The sequence below is a fragment of the Macrobrachium nipponense genome, chromosome 49 (genome assembly GCF_015104395.2).
Source record: "Macrobrachium nipponense isolate FS-2020 chromosome 49, ASM1510439v2, whole genome shotgun sequence".
Taxonomy (NCBI): domain Eukaryota; kingdom Metazoa; phylum Arthropoda; class Malacostraca; order Decapoda; family Palaemonidae; genus Macrobrachium; species Macrobrachium nipponense.
In genome coordinates this window covers 5,210,023-5,232,327 of record NC_087224.1, presented here as the reverse complement: position 1 = coordinate 5,232,327, position 22,305 = coordinate 5,210,023, and the positions used below count along the sequence as shown (strand labels likewise).

The 22,305-nt window shown below is 37.7% G+C and overlaps 1 protein-coding gene across 10 annotated transcripts in view; it reads right to left on the bottom strand.

The window, feature by feature from the left end:
- The window catches only part of LOC135205284 (uncharacterized), a 290,446-nt gene that overhangs the window by 24,421 nt on the left and 243,720 nt on the right, over positions 1-22,305 (bottom strand). For all 10 annotated transcript variants that reach the window (XM_064235663.1, XM_064235667.1, XM_064235668.1 and 7 more), the window contains 3 exons: positions 11,712-11,848; positions 11,062-11,167; positions 9,109-9,292 (listed from right to left, as the gene is read on the bottom strand). In XM_064235663.1, the coding sequence (XP_064091733.1) occupies positions 9,109-9,292; positions 11,062-11,167; positions 11,712-11,848 (427 nt within the window). The remainder of the gene's footprint in view (positions 1-9,108; positions 9,293-11,061; positions 11,168-11,711; positions 11,849-22,305) is intronic.

The following is a 22,305-nucleotide window of genomic DNA, read 5'->3' as shown; positions in this document are numbered from 1 at the left end:
TTTCCCAGTAGTCAAGGTCCTTAACTTCTTCTATTCTAGCTTTAAAGGACCTTTGTACACTCTCTATTTGTGCAATATCCTTTTGATAGTGTAGGTACCATATCATATTGCAATATTCAAGTGGACTACGAACATATGTTTTATAAAGCATAATCATGTGTTCAGCTTTTCTTGTTTTGAAGTGCCGTAACAACATTCCCATTTTTGCTTTACATTTTGCCAATAGAATTGCTATTTGAACATTGCATAATATGTTCCTATTCATCATCACACCAAGGTCTTTAACTGCTTCCTTATTTGTGATTGTCTCATTATTAGGTCCCTTATATGCATATAGCTTCCCTTCTCTGTCTTCATAATTTATTGATTCAAATTTATCAGAGTTAAATACCATCCTATTTACCTCTGCCCATTCATATACTTTGTTAAGGTCTCTTTGTAGCGCGTTCCTATCTTCATCACAAGTAATTTCTCTACTTATTCTTGTGTCATCGGCGAAACTACTCACTACCGAGTCCTTAACATTACTGTCTATGTCTGCAATCATAATAACTAACAGGAATGCAGATAACACCGTACCTTGTGGCACACCGGATATTACCTTAGCTTCATCCGATTTCTCATCGTTTGCCATAAATATCCGTTTTCTGTTGTGTAAAAATTCTTTTATCCATCTTCCTACTTTATCCACTATATTATGTTTTCTAATTTTCTTTGCTATTATATTATGATCTACCTTGTCAAAAGCTTTTGCAGTCTAGATAATCCACATCTGTTTCATTTCCGCTTTTCATATTTTTGTATATGTTTTCACGGTGGACTAACAGTTGGGTTTGTGTACTTTTTCCGGGTACGAAACCATGTTGTCCTATATTAAAAAAATTATTTTTTATTAAATGTTTCATAATATTTTTCTTCATTACCCTTTCATACATTTTCATAATATGTGATGTTAGACTCACAGGCCTATAATTACTTGCCTCTAATTTGTGCTCATCATAAATCTTGCCTGTATCTACACTTTGTCTTAATAATATTGCAAGTGGCTTTGGCAATAGAAATGAACTACTTTCTTTAACAAAATAGCAGGAATTCCATCAGGCCCTGCAGCAGCTCCATTTTTTATTTCATTACTAGCCTGCACAATACCAGCTTCATTAATATCTATGTCTGATAAATATTCACTATTTTCATCCCTTATTTCTGTATCATTATCTTCGTTATCAACTCTAGGGGTGAATTCTCGCTTATATCTTTTTGCCAATATGTTGCATATTTCCTTTTTTTTCATTTGTTAATCTCCATTCAATTCCTAGAGGGCCTATTTCAATTCTTCTTTTATTCATCTTTTTTGCATACGAGTACAATAGTTTGGGGTTTTGCTTGATATTTAATAGGGTTTTTTCTTCCAAGTCCCGTTTTTCATTTTCTTTTAATTGTATAAGCTTTTTGTTCTGCAATTTTCATTTTTATTTTGTTTTGAGAGAGAGAGAGAGAGAGAGAGAGAGAGAGAGAGAGAGAGAGAGAGAGAGAGGGTATATACACCTATTTGCCTACACAAATTCAGCAGCATCAAAACTGTCCTAACCCACTTTGGGAGTCGTCTTCCAAAAGGGATTACTAATGTCACGAATATTCGTATATAATACTTTACAAATGTAAAGGATGATTTGGTTATCATTTCATTAAAACACTCATTACAATTTAAATAACTTACCTCCTCTTTCTGTACTTCCCACTGCCTTCTGTAACTTCTTTCGAATGAACACCTTGGTGGGCTTATTCCATATGAAGAGTGTTCATCTTCTCAATGATAATAATAATAATAATAATAATAATAATAATAATAATAATAATAATAATAATAATAATAATAATAAGTCCCTCAGAGTTCTTCAAAGTTTTCGCTTACTCGAGACGTAAGCCTACACACTACTTTGTTCTTGTTGTTGTTGTTGTTCTTGTTGGGGGTACGAAAGGTCTATGGAAAAGCCTAAAAAGGTCTGAAAAAGGCGTTTTGCGTTGAGTTAAAGATACAGGAATTTAAGGATAGGATATTTATGATTTAGTTATAAGAATGAAAATGTAGAAAATAAATAGTGTGCATGTTAAACAGTACAGAACAATTATTTCTAATAAAACATAGCATATTCATTTTAATTTTCGTTACTGAAACAACGCGCTTTTACAGCGTAGATTTTAACACACGCTCCAAAGTAAGCTGGGGGTCGGATTACGCCTTTATGAAGAAGGTTCTGCATATGAAAAGCTTTAGACGTTTCCATAACCATATTGGCAATGCAGAACTCTTTGAAGCTGTATGTATGGCCCGTGGCGTGTTCTGAACATATTGTAAAATGTGGTCTTATTCAAGAGTGAACTATTATGATTATCTTATTAATTTGGGGAAAAACTCTCTGATCATGAGAATATATACAATGTTCTAAAGGGTCCATAATAATGAAAATGTTGAAAGTTCGTGTATGATTTATAAACACTTAAATAAAATAAAGTGTTTATAAATTATACACGAACTTTCAACATTCTTATTATTGTGGACCCCTTAGAATATATTATTATTATTATTATTATTTATTTTTTTTTTTTTTTGCTCTATCACAGTCCTCCAATTCGACTGGGTGGTATTTATAGTGTGGGGTTCCGGGTTGCATCCTGCCTCCTTAGGAGTCCATCACTTTTCTTACTATATGTGCCGTTTCTAGGATCACACTCTTCTGCATGAGGCCCGGAGCTACTTCAGCCTCTAGTTTTTCTAGATTCCTTTTCAGGAGGCTTGGGATCGTGCTAGTGCTCCTATGATTATGGGTACGATTTCCACTGGCATATCCCATATCCTTCTTATTTCTATTTTCAGATCTTGATACTTATCCATTTTTTTTCCCTCTCTTTCTCTTCAACTCTGGTGTCCCATGGTATTGCGACATCAATGAGTGATACTTTCTTCTTGACTTTGTCAATCAACGTCACGTCTGGTCTGTTTGCACGTATCACCCTATCCGTTCTGATACCATAGTCCTAGAGGATCTTTGCCTGGTCGTTTTCTATCACTCCTTCAGGTTGGTGCTCGTACCACTTATTACTGCAAGGTAGCTGATGTTTCTTGCACAGACTCCAGTGGAGGGCTTTTGCCACTGAATCATGCCTCTTTTTGTACTGGTTCTGTGCAAGTGCCGGGCATTCACTTGCTGTGGTTTATGGTTTCATTTTTCGTATTGCACTTCCTACATATGGAGAGATGTTAGTTCCGTCTATCGTTCTTGAACATATCTGGTTCTTAGGGCCTGATCTTGTGCCGCTGTTATCATTCCTTCAGTTTCCTTCTTTAGCTCTCCCCTCTGTAGCCATTGCCAATTGTCATCGCTGGCTAGTTCTTTAGTCTGTCTCATGTATTGTCCGTGCATTGGTTTGTTGTGCCAGTCCTCTGTTCTGTCTGTCTTTCTCCTGTCTCTGTATATTTCTGGGTCTTCGTCTACTTTTATTAGTCCTTCTTCCCATGCACTCTTTAGCCACTCGTCTTCACTGGTTTTCAGATATTGCCCCAGTGCTCTGTTCTCGATGTTGATGCGGTCCTCTATACTTAGTTAGTCCAATCTCCCTCCTTCCTTTCGTGTTATGTATAGTCTGTCCGTATTTGCTCTTGGGGTGTAGTGCTTTGTGTATTGTCATATGTTTCCTGGTTTTCTGATCTATGCTGCGGAGTTCTGCCTTCGTCCATTCCACTATTCCTGCGCTGTATCTGATTACTGGCACTGCCCATGTGTTTATGGCTTTTATCATATTTCCGGCGTTGAGTTTTGACTTGAGTATCGCCTTGAGTCTCTGCATATATTCTTTCCTGATCGTGTCCCCTTCATCTCTTGGTGTTTTATATCCCCTCCTTCCATTATTCCCAGTATTTGTATCCTGTCTCATCTATGTGTTTGATGTTGCTCCCATCTGGTAGCTTTATCCTTCAGTTCTCGTTACTTTGCCTTTTTGTATGTTGACTAAGGCGCATCTTTCTATTCCAAACTCCATCCTGATGTCCCCAGATACAATCCTTACAGTCTGGATTAGGGTATCTATTTCCTTGATGCTCTTACCATACAGCTTGATGTCGTCCATGAACATCAGATGGTTGATTCTGTTGCCTCTTTTCCTTTTCTTGAGTTGGTACCCGGCATCCATCTTCTGTAGTACTTTGTCATGGGAATCATGGCTACTACGAAGAGTAGTGGGGACAGTGAGTCACCCTTGGAAGATCCCTCTCCTGATATTAACCTCTGCTAGTCTTATTCCAGAGCTTGTAAGTATTGTATTCCAGTTGCGCATTGTATTTTTGAGGAAGCTGATGGTGTTTCCTCTGCCCCATATATTTTCAGGCATTCTATTAGCCATGTGTGTGGTATCATGTCGAAGGCTTTCTTATAGTCTATCCATGCCATGCTTAGGTTGGTTTTCTGCCCCTACACTTCCTTCTGCTGCCTTTCTGTTGGTGGGGGATGGTGTTTGTCTCCTCTAGGTAATTGTATAGCCTTTCACTGATGATACCTGTTAGTAACTTCCACATTATTGGTAGGCAGGTGATAGGCCTGTAGTTGCTGGCTATATTTCCCTTACTCTTGTCTTTTTGTACTAAGGATGTTCTTCCTGTGGTCATCCATTTGGGTGCTTGGTGATTTGAGATACAATGCTGGAGTTGTTCTGCTATTCGTGGGTGTAGGGTTCCTTGAAGTTTTTTGAGCCAGTATCCATGGACGTTCATCGGTACCTGGGGCTTTCCAGTTTGGCATTTTCTTTAGTTGGTGACTGACTGTGTCTGTCGTGATCTCTGTGAATCTTTGTTTTATTCTCCCTGTTTCTTCTTCCTTGACATATTATTTTATTATTATTATTATTATTATTATTATAAAACAGACCCTCTCTCAAGCATACTTTATTAAAAGTAATGGCTACTTCAGCAGCGTTACACTTGTAGAGATTCTTCTCTATTTTGCGAATAGTGTTTTTTCCGTGCAACTTAAACAGGCTAGTATAGCGCCTATAGAGGTCATGGTTAAATACAGGGTCAAAATAGGTGTATATATTTGAATTTTACAGATAAACTATGATACCATAGTCATCAAAGTCATTAACGATTTTCTCTCTCTCTCTCCTCTCTCCTCTCTCTCTCGCCATCTCTCTCTCTCTCTCTCTCTGAAAATTCAAAATATATACAACTGTTTTGACCCTGTATTTGACCATGACCTCTATAGGCGCTCTACTAGCCTGTTTAAGTAGCACGGAAAAAGCCGCTATTCGCAAAAATGCAAAATAGAGAAGAATCTCTACAAGTGTAACGCTACTGAAGTAGCCATTACTTGGAATAAAGTATTATTATTATTATTATTATTATTATTATTATTATTCAAGCAACCATTTATACAACAGAACCAATAAACCTTAGCGTTCTGCGTTTATTACTAAATCACCGCAAATATACATTATATTAATATCAATATCAAAAACACCAACTGCTTTTAAAAGCAATTCCTTCCTCCTCAGGTGCTACAGAGAAACCACTTGGGAATAAACTCCTTTCAAAGAGCTAAGCTATCCTCTCTTCCTCTTCACAAAAAGCTGCGAAAATCCTTTTGTTACGGGGGCGGGGCGGGGGTGAGAGAGAGAGAGGGAGAGAGGGAGGAACTCTGGTCGTAATATTATTCTAATGATGAAAGAAAGCGACTACATTAAGGTTCCAAAAGTTCTGGTTCTTCCTCCCCGGCGAAGACGATTTCCCAGTTTTGGAGAATGTGGGGCGGAAAATTGAATCTCTTTTTAATGGGTCTTCGCAACTTCGCTATTTTTTGGGCAATGAGGAGGTTTTGGCCGGTGATTTAAGACATCTGAAGGAAAGCATCTCCTCCTCTTTTCGAGTATTTGGAGTTATTAATTAAACATTTCCTGTTTCCAAATATTTATAATATATATATATATATATATATATAAATATATATATATATATATATATATATATATATATATATATATATATATATATATACATATACACACATACACACATTCATCTATTAACATATCACGTCTTTCGTCTCGTGATCCGAACTTTATAAGAGCAAAATTCTTTTTACTTAGAGAGAGAGAGAGAGAGAGAGAGAGAGAGAGAGAGAGAGAGAGAGAGATACATACGTTCATCTACTAACACAGTCTTTCTCTCATGATCCGAATTTTATGACAGCAAAATAATATGAGAGAGAGAGAGAGAGAGAGAGAGAGAGAGAGAGAGTTAGAAAGACGAGAGAGAGAGAGAGAGAGAGAGAGAGAGAGAGACTCCGTTACGAAAAAAACTCGACGAATGTCTTGCCTCAGAAATTCTATATAAATATATATATATAGTGTCAATTTGGTCGGGAGCCTGGTGATTGCCGTGGGAATTGAGTCAGTTGTGGACGGAATCTGTAATGAAGCCACACTATTCCAGGCGGAACCTGTACACTGCACATAGAGAAATAGACGGGAAAAAGACATCCTTACTACCGATTATTGCATTTCTTGCTCTTTAGCCTTTACTATTTATTTACTTTGCACACGAAGGCTTTATTTATTCGATGTTTTCCAAGCTTAATATGTTTACCTTACAGGTCACTGTTGGTTCGAGAAATCTACTATACATAAATTTCTGTGATTTCTGGACAAATCTGCTACTGAAAAGGAGTACCAACATAATGTCAACGTACGAACTGTGCTTGCAACGACTGTGTAATCCCACCGACGTTCTCAATACTCCACGTTACGTAGAAACTCAAAATTAAAAAAAAAAACAAAAGAGTTCCACGAACCAGCAATCGGAACTGATTCGATTAAACGACCTAAAAGTCCCCACCCCGCCACAATGTCCTCTCTTTGATGCTTTGATGACGAACCTTCGAATTCTTCATTTCTCTCTTTCCCTGGGGCCATTGAAGGCTAATCAGACCGCGCAGCGTGTTTACGATCCATCGGCCCAGAGCCTATAACTGACGAGCATTGTCTGAAACGCTGCTAAAAAAAAAACCAAGGCATTCACAAGAGCTGTACATTAATACAATGTGTCGAGCGTTCCTCTATTGTGAGGGCTGGTTTTGATAATTATCAATGAGCTGCGCTGATATACAGAATAAATGATTACATGATGATACACCCCCATTCTTATTAGTTTTCCGTCCGCCATCATATCTTAAAAACGACTGAATCTAGAGGACTGCTAATTGGTTCATTGATCATCCACCCTCCAGTCATCAAACATACAAAATTGCAGCCCTCTAGCCTCAGTAGTTTTTATTTAATTTAAGGTTAAAGTTAGTCATAATCGTGCGTCTGGCAATGGTATAGGCCAGGCTACGAACGTGCCGCGGCTCATACAGCATTATACCGAGACCACCGAAAGATAGATCTACCATTCTCGGTGGCATTGATTATAGTCTTTAGCGGCTGTATAGAAAACTCGATTGCGCAGAAGAAACTTCGGCGCATATTTTACTTGTTTTATGATTGATTGGTTAGTGTTTTCTTAGTTACAGACTTAGTAGGTGTTATGTCTAATTGATATCTAAAACTCATATAATTTTTTGTATCCACGTTCCAGAGATGAAACTTTAATAATAATAAAATAATAATAATAATAATAATAATAATAATAATAATTAATCAATAATAATCAAGAAGACAGAGATCCAGTCATGCATGGGTCAAATATGTTTAGAAATAAATCTATAAAGAGAGCTTAATAATAATAACAACACAAGGCATGAAAAAAAATGAAAAAAAAAAAAACACTATATACCTTGACAATAATGAAAAAACACTATATACCTTCACAATATTCCTCCCAGAATGCTTCGTTAATCATTCATGCAGTTTCTATTAGTTTAGCATCGAAAATCCTATTATTCAAATGGCGAAGGACATTAGTATGCCGAGCGCTTTTTTTCGTACAAACCAGCAAATCATATCAGGGCCAGGAAGACCGGAGAAATCTATTGGGCTCCACGTGGCAGGCGTCGTAAATACTATATACTACAATATGTCACCTGCCAAGGCTGGCCAGGAATATATAGAGATTTTTTATATGTCTGTTTGATGAGACTTTTAATGTTTTCATTTTTCACCTACAAATTCCGCTTTTCAAGTTGTCAGACTTCTTTTGGTGAAGCCACATAAAAGAGACAGTATTTCACCGAACTGACAGGTCAGGTTACAGTAATTTTATACAACCTTCGTTTTTATTTACCATCAAAGAAAACTATTGAGATGGCTATTTGTCTGTCCGTCCGTCCTCGGATCTTAAAATCGACCGAGGCTACGTGGCTGCAAATTGGTATGTTGATCGCTCTGACTAATTATTGGTCTTATTAAGATAAACGATTAAAACTATCGTTTTAATAAATAAATGCACAAATCCACAAGCACATATCTCCCATAACTTCACCAAAAAAGCTAATTAGTGCTTCTCATTATTCAGTTTAGATAACTTGATTGGATTCACCGCTATGACTATTATTATTGGTACTATTAGATAGACGACCAAATCAACTGAAAACAAAATTCCCTTTGTTCCAGAAATAAAAAAATGAAACGCTTTCCATTCCAAGAAGTGAAACTGATATGGCGGACGCCATTTTCATAATACCACTCAGAACACATCAGCTAAATTAAGATGTTGCCCCAGTGCCTCTCCGTGGCAGGATCTCAACTGAAAGCACTCACAAATGCAAACAATTATTATTTCCCCCTTGAAGCACACCATCAACAGAGCAAACAATTCACAAGACGATACAATCAATCTCAACTCCTACTCAGTGTTGCTTGTGTGTTTGTTTGTCTGGTGTTTTTGCGTTGCGTGGAACCAGTCAGTGGTTATTCAGCAATGGGACCAACGGCTTGACGTGACTTCCGAACCACGTCGAGATTCGTGAACTTCTATCACCAGAAATACACATCTCTAACCCCCTCAATGGAATGCCCTAGAATCGAACTCGCGACCACCGAGGTGGCAGGCCAAGACCGTACCGATCACGCCACCGAGGCAGCAGAACGTCCCCTTCCGAAATTTAAAAAAAAACTCCTCACCGATCTCAGCATCGACGGCGTGAAGCACAACGAGGAACTCTTCCGGGGCAGCAGCGGACGCTGGTTGGGCGGCCTCGGCTGCGACGACTGGGTAGGCGTGGTAGGGGCGAGGGGGCACGCGGGCGAGTGGTTCAGAGGCTTGTACTCCGGTTGGTACGGCTCCAGCATCCTTATCTTGCCCCATCTGGTGAGGAGGTGGGATGGAATTGCGTCAAATGACAGGAAATGACATCAAAAGGATTACATCAAATGACAGATTACATCAAGGGATTACATCAAATGACAGATTACATCACGGGATTACATCAAATGACAGATTACATCACGGGATTACATCAAATGACAGGAAATTACATCACGGGATTACATCAAATGACAGATTACATCACGGGATTACATCAAATGACAGGAAATTACATCAATGGATTACATTCACGGGATTACATCTAATGACAGGATTACAATCATGGAAATTACATAACATCAAATGACAGATTACATCACGGGATTACATCAAATGACAGGAAATTACATCAATGGATTACCTCAAATGACAGATTACATCACGGGATTACATCAAATGACAGGAAATTCCATCAAATGACAGATTACATCACGGGATTACATAAAATGACAGGAAATTACATCAATGGATTACCTCAAATGACAGATTACATCACGGGATTACATCAAATGACAGGAAATTACATCAATGGATTACATCAAATGACAGATTACATCAAGGGATTATATCAAATGATAGGAAATTACATGAAGGGATTACATCGAATGAGGAAATGACATCAAGGGATTACATCGAATGACAGGAAATTACATCCAAGGGATTACATCGAATGACAGGAAATTACATGAAGGGATTGCATTACATGGCAAGGAATTACATCAAATGACAGATTACATCTAGGGATTACATCAAATGACAGGAAATTACATCAAGGGATTACATCAAATGTCAAATGACAGGAAATTACATCAAGGGATTCCATCGAATGACAGGAAATTGCATCAAGGGATTATATCAAACGACAGATTACATCAAGGGATTACATCAAATGAGGAAATGACATACTAAGGGGATTACATCGAGTGAGGGAGAATTACATGAAGGGTTCATTTTAAATGCGAGGAAATCACATCAAGTAATCATATCATGGGATTACATCACACAAATGCACTGCAATTGAGAATTACATTACAGCAATGAACTACGTGAGACAATTAAGTGTAATGACAGGATACTTCAAATTACTTGAGATAAAAGTAAATTGCATCACTTATAATGAGTACTGAGTAATTCCTAATGGGATTACATCATCAGATGAATTACATCCAAGTATTATTATAGACTAATAAACAAGATAAAAATAATGATAGAAACCAATAGAATTACACTAATAAAGGAAACAGCATCTAGGGACGGACAGTATCAAAATTCCATCAAATAATCTGTCACAATTCCATCTGAGAAATTACATTAGAGATAAAGTGGACTGAGCGAAAAGAGATAACGGGATTTTTTCCGTGGAATTATATCAGGTAATGTAATTCTATCAAGTAGTACATCACATAAGTCATCTACAACTGATGATTAAATGTCACGGGTAAATTACATCAGACAATGAACATAAAATAATATAAATATACGACAAAGTCAATTACGTAGAATTACGTCAGTTACATCAGGTAACAAAATCATATGAATGTACCGCATCGAAGGAATTTAATCAAATATATTTCTGACTCACGTTGGGATCGAACCCTGGCCCTAAAAGTTGTGTGGTTCAGCCAGCACCAGTCTTGCCTTTCTCGAGAGCCCAGCGTGAGTCAGAAATTTATCTCCGTTCTATACGTGACTGTGTCAAGGTACTACACGGAATAAGGTGTCATGGCTGACAAAGGAACGACGAGAAAAGATTATTTCAACTTCCTCACCTGTGCACGAACAGGATTATGGCCACAATCCACAGCAAGAGAACCAGAAGGACCAGGGTGATCTCCTCGGCTCTGACCACAGGTGCCTGAGCATCCGTGACTATCTCTGAAAAAGATTTATTATTATCATCATTATTATTAATTATAAAACTGAGCACACTTTCAGGGTACGTTAACACCTTTCCAGAATTTAATATTATTATTATTACAGAATTTAAACGCTACTCTTCTGAAACAAGGCCCACCAAAAAAAAAAAAAAGGGTCATTGACTTGAAATTCAATCTTCCAAAAAAAATATGGTTGGTTTTCTTCCTCTAGATTTTAAAAGTGGTTTCACCAGTGATTATGGGTTCCATGATAAACATCACACTGACAATAAATTGCGGCATACCTTCATCACTGCTAATAGCTGCTAGGCACCCAGCACATTCCACCCTACAGCTATCCATAGCTAAAGGCTAATCAGATGACCCAAATTGCCCCAAGGCTTCCGTATATCATTCATGGAAAATCTATTGCAACTAGAGCCTTTAGCATATCATCCATATTACCTGAATGTCAGGTATTGATTCTAAGCAGATTTTAAATAAAAATAACTACCACAATTACAATTGGAAAATGGGAAAGAATGTTCGGACACAAGACTTACCTTTGATCTGGAAGAAGATGGCTGAGGTGTTGTCCATGGTGTCAGCTGTCAGTTTGACCTCGTAAACAGTCCAAGGCTCCACACCCTCCTCCAAGGTGACTCCACGACTGTTGGCTCCCACACGTCCTAGCATACGCCTGAAGACAGAAAATGAAGACAGTTGTATAGGGGGAAACAGAAAAGGAAGACAGACAGACGTCTAGGGGGATATGGAATCTCTCTTAGACAGTATCAGGATCAAAGAGGTTTCAACCTAATTTGATTGGTAGTTACAGGGAAATATTTCACTTACAAAATATGGAGGAAATACATCTATATTTCCCAGTGACAAGAGCAGGTTGTTATTAATATCTACAGGAAAATGTTTGGGTTACAAAAATATGTTCTTGAAGTGAGGTTGGGGGCCTTTTGCTAGGGAGAGAGATGTCTTTCATATTGTTTGAACTTTGATGATCGATTTATAGATTTTTGCCTTACATGCAAAAAAAAAAAATAAATAAATAAATAAAAAATTAAAATTACAGAGAACTCTTTATTGGTTTCAGAAAAAAGCTTTACAGAAAGAAACCAGCCTCTCCTCATTCTTCCTTCATTCTCTTTATTTCCTCTTCCCGATCTCCTCCTCCAACTCCATCCTGCGACCAGAATACGGAGGAATATATCCTATAGGGGCGAGACATACGCAACTCCGTAAGGACTACTGTTGGCAATCCTTAGAAATCAGCGCCTTTCCGGGAAAACATATCACGTACTGGAAGTCTGTCCCGTAGGCGCTGACTATTTTATGAGAGAGAGAGGAGAGAGAGAGAGAGAGAGAGAGAGAGAGAGAGAGAGAGGAGAGAGTCACACTGCAGGTAAATCAGTAAATTTCTCCAGGGTCTCTGTGCCAAGATGTAAGGTAAAATCCGTATCTGTTCGCCCTCAGATCTTAGAAAATTAGGGGCATATTTTTACTTATCAAATGTGTAGGTCCCTTATCTCTAATTTATAACATGTTGATTGATAAGACGATTTAATAGTCAATTATCAATTGATAAGACAATTTAATAGTAAATTATAAATTGATTTAATAATTAATTATCAACTGATAAGACAATTTAATAGTCAATTATCAATTGATAAGACAATGTAATAGTCCATTATCATTTGATAAGACAATTTAAGTCAATTATCAATTGATAAGACAATGCAATAGTCCATTATTATTTGATAAGACAATTTAATAGTCAATTATCAATTGATAGGACAATATAATACTCAATTATTTAATTGATAAGAAACATTTAATAGTCCATTATCAATTGATAGGACAATTTAAATACTCAATTATCAATTGTAAGACAATTTAATACTCAATCATCAATTGATAGAACAATTTAATACTCAATTATCAATTGATAAGACAATTTAAAAGTCAATTATCTGGCGTAACGACGACAAAGGTCATCGGAATAGAAAAAATCTAAAAAAAAAACAATTTTAACAGCTATGCATACAAACTCAAACACACACAAACCATTACAAAATGACACTTCATAAAAGCCATGACACGGTAAGAAATATAAAATTCACAAGCTATAAAACAAAATCTATAAAACCACTTGAGAGACACTTTACAGTTACTTAAGACTTCCATAAAAAATAAATATAGGTTATATGCTGTTCAGGAGTCTAAGTTCCTTTTATTAACTTAAATAACACGATTTATTGTCTTCAATCGACAGTGTCATATATATGTGTGTATGTAATAAATATATGTGTATATGTATTATGTGTGTATATATATAATATGGTGTATATGTATATATATATATAATATATATATATATATCATATATATATATATATATATATATAAATTTGACAGCCTTACTCTTAACAAAAATACCTCAGGCGTGATCACTAATACATAATTTCCTTTCTTGCAAGCATGTAAGTATGTACGTATATGTAAGGATGGATGTATGATAACAGAATGTGTACGTACACAAACAGAATTAGGCGTTTACATCATGAGCGACAAATCCCACCAGCCCCCTACCTCCAAAATAATATCATCTTTGTTTGTATTTCATTTTTATTTTGTTAAAAATTCATTAAGTCCGTTTTAAGCACCCTGATCCTCTTCCAGCGAAACCAGATGGCGGTAAAGAAAGTGATTCCTGGAACTTCCATTCCACAACACTTTCGGCGCCGCCGGACTTTCGATGAAGACTGACGCGACAACAGCGAAATTGAATCCTGAGGGATTCAGCAGTGCCCTTCTTCGGAGCACACGCCAACAAAAGGTGCCGCTATTCGGTGCCAGAACCAAGGGGAGGGGAGGGAAAGAATCAAAGGAGGGGAAGGGGAAGGGAGAGGAGATTCATTTGCATAAGGAGGTCTTTATTTGCTTAAAGGCAACGCTCCCAAGACGTTCATTTGCTTATAAACAACGCTGCCAGGGAAACGAAATAGGTTGGTGGTGGGTCAGACTGACTCGAGATTTAGCGTCTTGGGGAAACAGAGGGTATTTTTTCTGGGAAAATGTTAATGTTTATTATTATTATATGGGTCCGCTTGCTTATTTGCTATATAATTACCTCACTTCTACGCTCTGTCTTACATCTCACACACATACACTGAGACACAGTACATACATACATACATACATACACACATATATATGTAAATCAATTCTTCGGTTAAAACAGGATACGTCTCAAGAATGAAAGGCCCATTAAAACAATTCGATATGCGTGGTAGTCAGACCACTGAAATAGTCCTTATCTATAACCAGAGTGTTTTAATGGGCCTTTTATACTTATATAAATATATATATATATATATATATATATATATATATATATGATAAAAAAAATGGGAATACCTATGACCAAAGGAACGCTACAAACACCCTTAAATAACGCTTACAGTGCACCGCACTGTGTATGAATGCAAAAAGATAATTAGCTGCCTGAAGAAAAAAATGTAAGTAACTGAAAACATATATATCCTATATATTTTCTTTCCCCGTTTTCGTATCGGTCAGGGAAATGGGCCATTTCCCAATACCTCCTCAGACCTCCAGCGCCACTGTCGTCCTTGCGGTAATCCTAATGAAACCCTGCAATGGACGGTCTTCAGTTGCAAATGAGTTTCTCATCCATAACAGGAAGTAATTTTGTGCATACTGCATGCAATATCTCCTCTCGCAATGAAGAGCCACCTTAACTTTTTGTATTTTCTTTTTGACTTCAAGCAATCAATACTTAATCATGAGAAAACTCGTCCTTTCGTGCGCAACTGAACAGAGAAAACCTGACAAGAGATAATGAAACTACACATTCTTAACATTTCAGCCTGAGTTGAGAAAGTCGATATTTCGGCCAATTACGAAATAGGACGACCGAACTTATAGTTATTTCCAAGGTAATTGATCCTACTTTTTGTTCTTAACTTCAGAGAAGTCAATGCATCAATGAATACTGATTACTGAAGTTTGCTTACCAAACTTCACTTCGTTTTCAGTTGTCGGGAAGATTGAGACGAACTTCTTTTTCTACTCGTCGCCGAAGACAATGCAAGCTTATTAATTGAAGTTTGCCCATCAAACTTCACTCCTCTTTCAGTTGCCGGGAAGTTTTAGACGAACTTCTGTATTGAAGTTTGCTTATCTAACTTCATTTCGATTTCAGTGTTACCGAGAGTTGAAGACACTTTTTCTACTCATCACCGAAGACAATGTAATCTTACTATTGAAGTTTGCCCACCAAACTTCACTCCTCTTTCAGTTATCGGGAAGTTTTAAGACGAACTTCCTTCGTAATTTTTAATGCTTAAAAACGCGTTGCACGTTGAGTTTTCCCCTCTATTGTGGCAGGGAATATTTCAAAGCATTTACAATTTCTTTTGCGTTATGTTGGGGACAAAGGTCAAAGGTCGCGGTCATAATCAAGAGGAACTTGCTCCTGGAACATGTAGTAAACATGTTTTAGCAACATGTGTACGCAAATAATATGATACAAACGGTTGCCATAAATTCTTTTTGTTACCAAATAATTACACCGACTAACATAAATACTAATATTTTGGAAAACTTAGATCCGATTAAAAACGATTTTTTTTAAACACACAAAATTATAGACTATTTTGTAAGAAAATAGTCTATAATTTTTCGGTTTTTTGGGGGGTGTTTTTAATTGCATCTAAGCTTTCTAAAAATACATTAATAAATAATAACAAATAAATAATAACATTCTGTGAAAACATAGATGCAATTAAAAAAAAAAATTGAGTGAATATTTTCTCACAACACCTACGATTATATATATATATATATATATATATATATATATATATATATATATATATATATACATATATATATATATATATATATATATATAATAGAGAGAGAGAGAGAGAGAGAGAGAGAGAGAGAGAGAGAGAGAGAGAGAGAAAATTATCTAATACCCCAACGTAACACCCTTCCCTTCATTATCTCTGTGTCCAGAGATAATGAAGCACGTTATACCACTGTTAAAACACAAAAAAAAAAAAAAACCTAATGTTTTAATAACCGTGAGAGGTTCATAACTGCATTAATAAATTCATATAGTGCCACAAATGACTAAAAAACAAAAACCCGGCTACTGTTCCCGGTTTGTGTCAAAAGATTTAATCCACTCTGACGCCACGTCAGAAGGGAGAGTAAATACAAGTGTACCAGAGAGAGAGAGAGAGAGAGAGAGAGAGAGAGAGAGAGAGAGAGAGAGAGAGATCCTGGAAGCCTGCCATCGCAGTCATTCCAGACAGGGTGCTTCGCCACGTTTCTTTTTCCAGCGAATAATCTCATTTGTCTCTCCGTCCCAGCATCGTTCCTTTCAGCCCGAAAGGAACAGGAACGGTAGTTTGGCAGGAGCGCAACGAGGGGAGATATCAAGCAAGTAGCAAATGAAATCCTGGCAAGTAACCATTGTAATTCATGCCAGAGATTTATGCTGCGTCATTCAATTAAAGGAAATTCTTCAGTCATGTAGCAAATGTGTGAAAGAATGATATCACCAGGATAATATAGAATTGAAGGGACAAAAGCCAAGCGCTAGGACCTACGAGGTCATTCAGCAGTAGCGCCACTGAAGCAATTGGTAGAACCTTCAAGTAACGCCTACAGTGCAAAGCATAAGGTGCACTGACGGCACTACCCCCACCTACTACGGGGAGAATGACATTATTGAAGATCCAGGAAAACAATAATATATTCATGATGATCAAATCTACAGCAATAATGAATGAGTCGCTTTGACATCGAGATATCTATCCATCCATCTCATCGTCATTGTTGATCACTCAACTTGATCATAATGGCACCTGCAATTTTAAATCTGCATCTAAGTCAGAGTCTATAGGTAGCTTTCAGGAATCTGCGACTGAAAATGGGAATAGAACAGATTCCCGAAAGCTCTCTGCAGAGACTTATTTATATATGTGGAATTCTTACTCCAATAATAGTATGAAAAGTCGAGTATAAGGCCAGGAGTATACGAGCCACTCCATGGCGTCGCAGTGGCGTCGGCATGTGGTTCCAGTAGGTTTCCACAGCTGTCGCCACAGACGCTCGCTTACCTTATAAACAATGGAAACCTATGGGAAACCACACATCCCCCGCCACACAGCGACGCCACCCTGTGGCGCCATGGAGTGGCTCGTGTAATCCTGGCCTCAAACTACAAAAAGCGCTCCCACGAAAAACAAGGCCATCGACCTTCTCCAAAACCTTTCACTCCGAAGAAGGTGGAGACATAAGTCATTCCGACACCTGGGGCGTAGGGGGAGGGAGGGGGGAGGGTGGGGGGGGGGGGGGGGGGGGGGAGTTATAGAACTGATTTTGCACCACCTCCCCGACGACCCCAAAAGAAAAGAAAAAGTTGTGACGTTATTAGCGGTTTGGGGGGTAGGGGGTTTGTCCCAGGTCCTTTGATAAATGGTCAGTTCCCCACACAAGGGCTAAGGCCTTAACCGCCCTCGATAAATCTCTCTCTCTCTCTCTCTCTCTCTCTCTCTCTCTCTCTCTCTCTCTCTCTCTCTCTCTCTCTCTCTGTTTTTTTTTAAAATGGTTTGTTTTTCTTGGATTTATCCTTTTATCGGATATACAAATCTACGAAAGGCTGTTTCTTTGTTTTTTATTGGAAACACACAAACACACACACACACAAACAGAGAGAGAGAGAGAGAGAGAGAGAGAGAGAGAGAGGAAGGAGAGGTTGAATTTAATAGCCTGCAGACGCTCGTTGGTCATTACTTTTACAGCGAAGACAGCTATTTAATTTCATTTACCTAAGTCAGCGTCGGCGGACTTTGAATCTTGATAGTATAAAAAAATAAAAATAAAAAATAAAAACAACGCCAAATTACAGAGCTGAACAGAATCTTAATACCCCATGACAGCGAGGTTCAACGTGAATATCTTAAAATAAAGCATAATCGTTTCTCGGGCTATTGTTTGTTTGTATGGTGTTTTTACGTTGCATGGAACCAGTGGTTATTCAGCAACGGGACCAACGGCTTGACGTGACTTCCGAACCACGTCGAGAGTGAACTTCTATCACCAGAAATACACATCTCTCACTCCTCAATTGGAATGCCCGAGAATCGAACCCGCGACCACCGAGGTGGGAAGCAAACACCATACCAACCACGCCACTGAGGCGCTATTGTGAGACTTAGTTAACAGGAAAACACATCCCACTTTTCAGTTTTCTGTGAAAGGCAATCATTGAGCTGGCAATCTGTCTGTCCGTCTATCCTGTCCGCCCTCAGATCTTATAACCTACTGAGGCTAGAGGGCTGCAAATTGGTATGTTGGTTATCCACCCTCCAATCATCAAACATACCAAATTACAGCCCTCTAGCCTACGTAGTGTTTATTTTATTTAAGGTTCCATGAGCCATGATCGTGCTTAGAAATTAAAAGTTAAAATAACACGTGCTGGAAATTAGTTTATTGCTATGCTTTGTGATGCGTCTTGTTTATAAAAACGGGAATAAAAAAAGTAAAGCATAAAATGGAAAAAAACAAACGTCAAGGCTATTATATGATTCCCAGAAAAAAAAACTATGATTTAAATTAATCTGAATATGCTAAAAATACAGTTCATTAGATGAGTTAAAGCGACATTCACATTAATCATCCTATAAAATCTGCTAAATCCTTTGCAACATCAATCATCCTATAAAATCTGCTAAATCCTTTGCAACATCAATCATCCTATAAATTCTGCTAAATCCTTTGCAACATCATCCTATAAAATCTGCTAAATCCTTTGCAACATCATCCTATAAAATCTGCTAAATCCTTTGCAACATCAATCATCCTATAAAATCTGCTAAATCCTTTGCAAACTCATACAAAAGTCACGAATCAAACATTACGAGAAGAAGATCCCGACGACCTCTGTCGCTTCGGGAAAAGCATAAAAAGCCACGATCATCGTTATAAGTCAAATCTTATGGGTACATCCCGTAGAGTTTCACGGTTATCGTTATGGGGGCGAACGTGAAATGTCTGGCGATAAATCCGCGCGAGATGGCGAAGAAAGACTTTTGTCAGCCCCCATAATAGTCGATTCTGTTTCTTGCTGCCAAAGGTCTCACAGGCACTGAGGTTGTCTCTCTCTGTCCTTTTGTGCCTCTGCTTGGGAGAAGCAGAAGGACAGACAGGTGCGGACTGGATGCCCAAAGGCTCAAAGCGCTGGGGCATACATATTTGAGGTCATTCAGCGACTAAAGGAAAAAATTAAAAGTAACAAGGCTTGACAATTGGAATGGAAAGTAAACCTCTCTCTAAGCTACACTACGAAACAATCGTTGGAAGAGAGTTCAGGGAAAGTAAAATGGAAGGAAGGGAATGTAATCGGAGGTATAGTAAAAGGAATTAAAGGAGGTTGCGGCTAGGGGCCGAATGGACGCTACAACAAAGAAACTTATGTAATAGCCTACAGTGCACCACCGCATGAGATGCACTGACGGCACTAATGAGGAACAAATAAAGCACTAATGAGGAACAAATAAATCAATTTCATTTTCATGCTCGTAATTAGTCTGGCTGTTAATATGGATTCACGGCTGTGATTACCAACTACGACAACAACCACCACTAGCGGAACAACTAGAGCAGACGTCGTCAAAACAACCTATTCATCCTAATTACAATACTCTCCTTCTTCTTCTTCTTCTTCTTCTTCTTCTCCAATATTCAATTTAAATTTCAAAAAAATTTCCCCACTGAACTTTTCCGCTTCCGTTGCATGAGGAAAGACACACGAAAAATCCCTTTTACGAGATCCTACGTTTCCGGTGGACTGTTATAGGATGTAGGGGGGAAGGGGGAAGAGGGGGGGTGGGGGGGGGGGGGTAGGAAACGGGAAAGGACCAACCGTAAAAGGAGAAATAAACTCGGCGTTATTGCGAATGTAAAAGTCGTCGATGTTGTGAAAAGCCATTTCACGTATTACATTTTATTATTATTTTATTATTATTGTCTTTTTGGTGATACAGCGTTTCCAAGTGAACTGAACTGGGTCACTGCAATTGTGCTAATATTTATACAACTTTCCTAGGTATTTGGATGAGGTTGCTGGCCCGTACCACGCTGAAGCCTGCTCACAACGACCACAATCGCTAACTACATATGCACGACGGAAACTGAACGAAATGAAGCGTGCTACCTCGACTGGGATCGAACCCAGGCTGTCCTCAGTATGAATTTTACAGTCACATTATATCTAGTGCTCTAATACATCAGTCATAATGAACCCATAAAACCAAAAATTACTATATATATATATATATATATATATATATATATATATATATATATATGTGTCTGTGTGTGTGTGTGTGAGATCAAGACGGTATATCCCATCGCTAGGGACATAACGTACCCTTCTTCAAGTTCGAACCGGGGTATACCTTCAATTTACAAAATAATTTCAGGACCAGCAGTGAAAGAGAATGTGCCAAAGCATATAGTGTAACACACACAACACATATATTGATGCACATCCTATTTTATACAACATATACCTCTCCGATTTGCTAATCTCTATTTTTGCCACAGATCTTTGCATTCATGCAAGTTGACGGCCATTTTGGTAGCTGGATAATAACTATAATATACTTATAATTATAAATATTAAAAAAAACGATTCGCACAGCTCCCAAAAGCTCTCTGTAACTAATTATTTTTAAAATGTATGTATATATACATCACTGACGATTTACTTGTTCCCCCAATTATAAAAATAGCATCATTATATGATTAACAATATGACAAGAGAGAGGTTCCTGTGGGGTTAAGCACGTACATGATATACGAAGCACTGACATAAATGCGTTACTAATTTCCGTTATGTGCCTGATATGTTCTATACATTTTAGCGTAGAAACTACAGTAGATGAGTTGGTATTATTAATATATATATAATATATATATAAATATATATATATATATATATATATATAATATAGATATATTATATATAATATATATATATATACACACATATATAATAAATTTAAAATCAAAGCCATTTCTGTGCCTCATTTCCTGCCATTACTGCCTTTCAGCATGATAAACATCACATAACTTCAGACGCTCGTAGTCTCAAATTACAAACTGTTCGCCGTTTTACAAATTTTTGTTTTTTTCCCCTACTTTTTTTTAAAAAAAAAGAAATTGGTCCACCCTATTGTAAATTATCGTAAATTACAACTTAGAGTCTCGTAAATATGAGGGGGTCTGAATTTCACGCTGAAGAAAACAGGTTTATTATTTTAAAAATCTTAAAAAAAAAACAAAAATCTCTGTTCGAAAGGGAGACGTTAATGAGTGAACGACACAGAGAATACCACAATTATTATTCATTCGTCTGCCCTTTTCCCCTCTCAAAAAAAGGAGACGAGAGAGAGAGAGGTGGATGATCTTTCCTCCGAGATTTAAAAAAAATGCGAAAGATAATTAAGACTACACAACGAAAGGGTCAATGAACATTTAATAACAATAAATGTCAGGGGGAGGGAGTCTTATGAGTGGTTATTAGAAATCAAATCCTGGGTGACGCAGGACTTAATTGAATGGAGGGGGAGAAGCTGAGCTATGTACCCTAGAGAGAGAGAGAGAGAGAGAGAGAGAGAGAGAGAGAGAGAGAGAGAGAGAGAGAGAAATGAACGCGCCACAAAAGTGGATCTGTACTGGGTTAAAACCCTTTGGGGTCCACTGGGAAAGATCCCCCAAAATTCTACCGCTGGTATCAGTTAAATATCACCTTTTAATGAAGAGTAAAATCAAGCAATCCTACAAAATGCATCCCAGAGAAGGATTTATACGTCCACAGACGATCCTCTTCTTCCTTAGTATTCCACTCGACTTCCTACACAAATCCCACTTCCCCCCAAAAGCGTTACTCGACGACAGAATATTAAGCAATCTCCAATACGACCCCTTCCACTTAAAATAAATAAACAAGACAGCTGCCTAGAGTAAAGGAGGTTTGAAAAGTGTAACAGGGAGGACAACCTCAAAGCAGCTGCGCTATGAAACATCTGTCAAAAG